The 7,424-nt window shown below is 37.4% G+C and overlaps 1 protein-coding gene across 1 annotated transcript; it reads right to left on the reverse strand.

Annotated features, from left to right (window-relative positions):
- Positions 1-1,061: 1,061 nt before the first annotated feature.
- LOC128228116 (uncharacterized) lies at positions 1,062-6,863 on the reverse strand. Its single transcript, XM_052939237.1, has 3 exons — positions 6,269-6,863; positions 3,026-4,774; positions 1,062-1,255 (listed from the first exon to the last, which is right to left on the reverse strand). Exons 1-3 carry the CDS (start codon positions 6,861-6,863, stop codon positions 1,062-1,064), a joined length of 2,538 nt encoding a protein of 845 aa, XP_052795197.1.
- Between the last annotated feature and the right edge of the window lie 561 nt (positions 6,864-7,424).

A 7,424-nucleotide genomic window follows, 5' to 3' on the forward strand; every position in this document is an offset into this window, starting at 1 on the left:
GGTTTCTTTATATGAAAACCATCTGTTTTTTGCCGAGCTTAGATAAATGAACGTTTACATGATTTCAAATAAAAAGAAACTTGCTTGGAAACAAATATTATGAAAACACCCTGCTTCAGTTCAATTTTAGGCTAAAAGTGATATATGTTTTTTTTTTCTCTTTTCATTGTTTTCACATAAAGTAAAATCATATTCGGTTTGCTCAGTTGGTTAGAGCGCCGTGCTAATGATAAGGCGATTGCTGGTTTGTGCCCCACACCCAACGCACTTTTTCCCGTTAATATAATATAATAATAACACTTTCGATAATATACCAGGTATAATAGACTGATGACTTCGATCAAATTGGATACTATGCAAGCCTATTTGCAAAATTAATAGCAATACATGTTAACATGTACTATGAACATCACATCACTGGACAGTTCTCATTATTTAAATTACTGTTGAAAAACTCAATACACTTTATATCATCCAGTTTGAATATCAATAACTATGTAATCATAAAAATGACAGAAATCGGACCATGAACACAAACCTCCACTCATTTCGGATCTAAAATTCATTTTGGTCGAAGAATTCGCATGTTTACATACTACCATATTTGGAAATGAGCAGCATTTTGTTTAAACTTTATTTAATTTTACAACGATTTTACAACGATTGTGAAACAAGCTATTTCAACTTATAATAATCAGTTGGCACGATGTTGCGCGAGAGTGTTGTCTTGTGTTGCGGGGGGAAACGGAGTACCCGGAGAAAACCCACTTGTCCGGCTTGGTGACCACCACCCAAACTCACATGCGCCTAGGCCGGGAATCAAACCCGGGTCGCCTTGGTGAGAAGCGAGTGCGCTAACCACTTCCCTAACCGGACAACCCAGCTACAGCATTTAGAAGGACGGAACTGCTTTGTAATTGTTTTTTTTACGACACTTAACATTCTAAAATTAATTATTAAGCATCTTTTGAGACTGAGCGTTCACAAATTGCACTGTATACCTTGGTACACTCAAACATGTGGTAGATCCTGTCTATGTTCTGTACAGTCAGTTGTTCAGCTTAATCCAACGCTTGCACAGCATCCCGCATCGGCGCTATTTTTCCGTCAACCTCGTTTGCATTTTCTTGAATTTGGAATTTTTGTACGATTTTTTGTCGATATGAGTAAATGATGTCAGTGGGGTCTGTGTATTCTGAAAGCCGATACAAAGATTGATTTGTGGGTGGTCTGCAATTTAATCCATTCCCTAAACCTAAAAGAAAAAAAAGAGAAATGATGTAGTGTATAAATCAAAATGATTGGATGAGAAATTTGTCGACGTAAGTTAATTTCAACTTTACGCGCAAAATCGCAAGCTAATTGTACGATACTTACATATCAACTAATTGGTTAAGCTGTAGAGCATCATGTAGGAAGTAAATCCGTCGTTAACAAAGCGAAAGTCATGTTGTCGACTTAATAGAAACGTGACAACTTTTTAACCTGTTGCTGTGTCAATTTCCCACAAAAAATTGAAACGTCAAAGTTCATTGCTCAATAATTGGTGCCTGAATATTACCGTGTCCACCCTTAATCTAGCGTTAAATTTAACGCAGTTATCTCCCCTGACGAGAAGAAACAATAAAACTCATTAAACGGAAGTTAATGCCGATTAGTACTTCTATATTATTGTCAATTGTTAAAGTTTTTACTGTTAACCATCGCCAGATATCCCCGCTACATTAGTACGCATTCGTCCTTGGGTAATATAGTCGAAAAGGAATAAAGTACCGGGGTTGTTAATGATGGAACTACATTTATGATCAAAATGTTTTCTTGCAGCTATGACAATATGAAATACAACTTAAATACTTACATTTGAAGAGCTGTCAAGGCAAATAATTTTATTTCTATTCATTTTTGTCCGTGATATGAAGTGCAGTTTTTCGTTCCCTTTAAGATAAACCATTTTCATCATACTAACTATAAACTAGTGAATAAATAGTGATTATTCCATGAGAAATATTATGTTTATGCTTATATTATCGCCTCAATTAAAAATTATAACAAGAAATGTAGAAAAATGGCAAATATTGAAGGAATTGTTTTCTGATGAGTGCAGCACGAGTTATTGCCATTCACAATCTCAGCAACTTTAGTAGTCAGTAATGCCTATCCAGCACACAACGCACCCAGTGACCCCTTCTTATTCTATATAAATGATGCAATCGGGTACGAAGTCAAATTTCGAGCTCAGTCAAGCGTGACGTGATCTCTCCTCTTATGACATATGATCTGGTTGTGGATGTGGGACCATTGTTTATCATTCATATTAACTGTTGTATCTACATGTAGGCGATCGATATGTATGTTAACCCGTTGTTTTTCAGTACTCTTTTTTCAGTAAAGTACAGTCTAATATAAACAATTTCGGGATTCCGCGTTAATGTCAACACACTTCCAACAGCATTACTGTATAATGTAAAGCATCATATTAACACATTTGGGCTTTAAGTACAACAACCTTTCCACAGCAAAACTATATTTGTAGCAGATTTTAGACGGAATCAATCGTATACTATTATCATTGTGTCTTTACACCTGTATTTTAATACCCTTGTTTACACCGTGTAATATGCGGGATCACAAATCTGTATTCAATAACCATGACGTAATATGGGCACCAAATCATTTTATTTCGAATACAGAACCTCAGTTTATGCCTTACTGATATATACTAGTCACAGCTATTTTGAATAAACACATCATTACAAAATTGTATCATTTTATTTTATAGTTAGTTTACAAGTCTTTTTAAATACATGTACATATAATACAAAGTGTAGCATATCAATTCTATTTTATAAACCAGTTAATTATATTTACAAAATATAATGTTCGACACTCGTTTTTATACAGAATAGGGTTCAATAGTATCCATAAGGATAGGTGAGGTAATCCTTATCGATTACCCTTTTGTCAAACACTATCCTATAGTCTTTGGTTTCTTGTCTCGTGACAAGTGTGGTTTAAACAGAATTACCAATGGATGACCCCCTCAGCATGTCAACCACCATAGCATAATTAATCTTGAGGGAGTTTTTAAAATTAAGCGTGATTCCTTTCACTTTGCAGACTGATTTATAACCATTTTTATCACAACGTTGTGTTTTGTACGCATATTTTTTCGGTCCACCCGTAACAAAATTCGTAATTTTGTTTCCTGAAACCTCGTCCGTCATATCCCAGAGATAATCTCCAAGAGGTGGTTTCCACTGCCCTGGTCTGGATGAAAATATTATCGAGTCTGTGTCACAATAAAGTGCACACCTTCCAAGATGTTGTAGATAGCTATAAAGTTTAATACGCGCCTGTGCTGTTGTATATGCAGCTATGACAACGTTTGTCCGGGAAGAAGCCTCAATAAAATCGCCATTGTATGGCCAGGCTAACTGCACAGTTTCTTCATTGACAAAACGGATGTTCTTTATTTCTTGTTGATCACTGGTCATAAAGTCAGAAAACTCGTTTGTATCTGTTACATAAGACGTCTGTTCTAGGTTTGTACGTTGGCCAAACTTGCCCCAGAAGGAGTTCAGCATCAGTTTTGCCAAGGATCGAAGACCTGGATTTTTGCATATCCTGTCATAGTCTAAGAGTATACCTTCTTTGTCATAAATATTTTGCATATATGACTGCTTGTCATCTTCTGTCTTGCACCATTCAGGCCACCCACTGGCCTCCTGTTTGACTTTTAGGAAGGTATTCACATATTCGGTGAATATACCGCCACATTTGGAGTTTTGGTCATACTGTGATATCTTAGGAAAATGCCAAACTTCATAGATTTCCATTATTTTGTAGCCCTGAGACAGGGCCAGTTTGACTTCATCTGTATTCCAAGTACCAAGAAAGGCTTTTTCATTATCAGTGTGCTGACATGGCGACTGCTGGTATTGGTCTGCGCATGATCTGCATAGGCTGAAAAGCATTTTTCCATTCAACTTCACGGGTAAAACAGGTAGATAGAGTCCACGTGGAGGTACAATTTTACACTTGACCAGACTCTTGTATTTGGTAATGTCTTTGAAATTTTCTATGATAATTTCGGGATGTCCTAGAGGTATTTTACCAGTTTTGTTAAAATACGGATACAACGATGTTACATCATAATAGTTTATTTCTTGGTCATTTGACGCTTCTTCGTACAATTTGAATCCTTCTGTTCTTCCACCGTAAAACGCATCTCGCGGCTCCAGTGGGGTCACTATATTCACAGATCTTATAAATTCTTGAAAACCAGGGGTATCCTGTATTTCCTTTTTAAAATCGCATTCCCACTTCGACACGTACGTATATCCCAGGGACTCTATATTCTGTTGTCTGTCCAATGTTCTAGCATACAGATAGCCCATTGTCATATCATTCACGGGATTGATGGTGTTACTTTTAAAGCAACGGTTGCAACCGTGCCAAAAGCAACCATTCATTTCTAAAGCAACTTTCTCTCCTTCTTCAGTTTTGTAGTGTCCGTTACCTTTGTAAGGGCCTATTTGTTTTTCACCGACATTTCGACCATGCTGTATGTACACATCTTTTTGGTATGCAAGGTAAGCCAGCCATTTGTATGCTAAAACAGACTGTTTCTCTTCAGGCCTGTAACCGTGTGTTGGAATAATGCCAATATTTTCGTGCTCCAGAAAAATTCGTCTGAACACCAAATTACATGCCGATGCAATGGTCAAACATTTTTCAAACGGATCTATGCCAGGAACTTCTTTTGTGTTATTTCCTGAAACAATTCTCGAAACTTCAGGCAGCATTTCCTCAGAATGTCCACATCTGTTCGACAGTATTTTAACAGTTCATATTGAAAATCAAACGCGCCGTTTTTGTGAATGAAATACCAAGCAAGGAACTCCAATCGTTTGTCTATTTTCATACCATCTGGGTAGTAGTACTTTAGGTCTGGTAACTTTGTCAGAGTGTTGGTTTGATTTTCTTGTCGATTGAATAGATGTGGAAAATAGCCCTTTGCTAATTCTGTGATTCCAAATGCTTTAGGCATATCCGCTAATGCCATTGGAATGAAGTTTATGGAATCTATGAAGCGCATCTTGCATACAGGAATTTTAATGGACATAAATTTCGTTCCATTGGTAATGACCTCAGGAAAAATGGCATTGTCATGTAAGTATTGTAGAACTGGATAGCTGTCATAGCCCTTGAAGTTATGACAAATAACAGTAGCACCAAGATTTTCCTCAGAGAATAACCATTGACAAAACTGCTGGGTGGTCTTCTCTCCTTTGAAAACTAGTTCATTTTTTCCACAATGATCACACTCTGAATCGATCGATAAGTTACTGTCCAGGCACTGAGTGCATACCCTTTGTACGACGCATAAGTTAGGCCGATGTTCAAAGGAACCACAAGTTGCTTTTCTACAGTTACCGCACTTCCCGTTAACGCCTAAAAGATATCCTTTCTCGCATTGGAGCTGCTGATCTTGTGTACACTCAAAGTCAAAAAAATATATATTTGGTATCCTTTGTTTTTGTTCTATTAGTTGCGGTCTTATGTTCATCCTCTTCCAATGGCTGCATAAAACATTGGTGATCTTCTTCCACAAAGTCTTTGCATGTTTTACAGTATGTTTCATTACACATGTGAAGATTCTTATGCTTCCGCATATTTATTGCTTGTCCGCAATCTCTACATTTGTAATACAGACAGCAAGTTGATGTTCCAGTATCATGATTTTGCCTGTGCATTAAAAAGCATGTTTCGTTGATGAAATATCGATTGCAGTCACCACAATATTCCCAGTGCACAGAGTCGTCCTCGTGTATACGATGACAGTGAACGCATGGATTGTTGCAGGCATGTTGCTCTTTGTTACTGTAACCCTTTTTACATTGAACGCAAAACTTCTATTCAGAAAACCTACGACTGTTGTGATAACATCAGTGTTCATTGTGAGAATACAAGTTAATAGGTATGCCGTCTTCCTGTCCTTCATAGAAAATAGCGTTAAAGTGTTTCTTCGACAAAACAATGATCTTATAACTGGGAAGTACTGCTTGAAATTGTTTCATCTCTTCAATACCGCAGCGTTGTAAAGGTACTCCAGCCTTGTCGTGTAAGTTAATTGCCAGTTGTTTTTGCGCATAACGCCCTTGGCGTATGTTATCCCACTGCGGGTGTTTTTCTATACGTGCTATTGCTGTAACTAGTGCGCGTGCACAACAAAGGTCGTCGGTATTTCTAATCTGAATGACACTACCTTTATTTTTTAACATCTTTGATATGTCCACATAAGGCCTGCCATGAGTTCCACTTCCAGTAGGTAAATGTACATGAACGAGTTCCAGCCCAAATGTTTCATTAAGCACAAATTGTTCCTGAAGCACCCTCTCTATTTCTGACATAAGTCTGTCGACTGTAAGTTCAGACCTTCTCATAAATGAAAGAACGATAGAAAAGTCCAATTGCGGATTATCCATTGTCCACTCTTTGCCTGCGATACTGTCATTAATCGACTGGAAAATTTGTTTTACAGTTTTGATAATATTTGGAAGTTCACTGATCTCCATATCTTTGATTGATATTTTGTAATACGATACGGTCGAGTTGAACTTTTCTATTCTTTTTTCACTGATCTTATCCATCCGATAGTATTCCTTCGCATCGTCCTTTGCTGTTAATTTTTGTTTCTTATGACTGGCATTAGTATCTGCTCCGTCATCACGAGTCCTTTTTCTACCTCCACCACTCTGGCTTTCGTGTTGCATGAAATGCTCATCAAGAGCATCTCTTCTTGTGAATACACGAAGACACTCCGGACAATGGTGATTATTTTCGTCTTCATGTTTTTTCATGTTCCAAGTTATTCTTTCTGGTGAAACTTTTCTTGCAACTTGGACAATTATATTTTGGCCAGTGATTCTCAGTGCGCCTGTGCTGCATTAGCTGGCTCAGTCGAGGGAAACTTGCATCACACACCTCACATTCGTAAGCCATGATCGTGGACTGAAAGTAAATTGAATTGGAAATAAGCGATCTCCTTATGATAAAGAATTCATTGTACGATATATATAATTATAAAAAATAGACTCCAGTCAGGCTTTCCATATGAATATACAATTATCTTTTTGGAAAGGCAGCTTGATCAGGCGAGACAATAAAACAAGCCAGGCGAGACTACAAAAAGCCAGGCGAGACTACAAAAAAAGCCAGGCGAGACTAAAGATAAGCTAAACAATTACCTTTTCTTGTTATGCCAAGTGTCTTTCACTTCACGTTTAATCCGACGATGTTGGCGTTCTCTCTGCAAAATGAAAAATTGAGTATAAATACATACGTATTTAAATCATAATTGTGCGCATGCGCACACACTTGTTATTCGAGGAATTTGATTGGTGAAATAAGAGGTGTAATGA

This window comes from Mya arenaria, chromosome 1 (genome assembly GCF_026914265.1).
Source record: "Mya arenaria isolate MELC-2E11 chromosome 1, ASM2691426v1".
Classification (NCBI taxonomy): Eukaryota; Metazoa; Mollusca; class Bivalvia; order Myida; family Myidae; genus Mya; species Mya arenaria.

What these genes read in the sequence shown, in the direction of transcription:
- LOC128228116 (XM_052939237.1), bottom strand. Translation starts at nt 6,863, where the DNA reads ATGAAAAAACATGAAGACGAAAATAATCACCATTGTCCGGAGTGTCTT. An exon ending in AAAGATGTTAAAAAATAAAG is followed by an intron (nt 4,775 to 6,268) that starts GTAGTGTCATTC and finishes GAATTGTTTCAG; the next exon opens with GAAATAACACAAAAGAAGTT. An exon ending in GCTGAGGGGGTCATCCATTG is followed by an intron (nt 1,256 to 3,025) that starts GTAATTCTGTTT and finishes TTTTTCTTTTAG; the next exon opens with GTTTAGGGAATGGATTAAAT.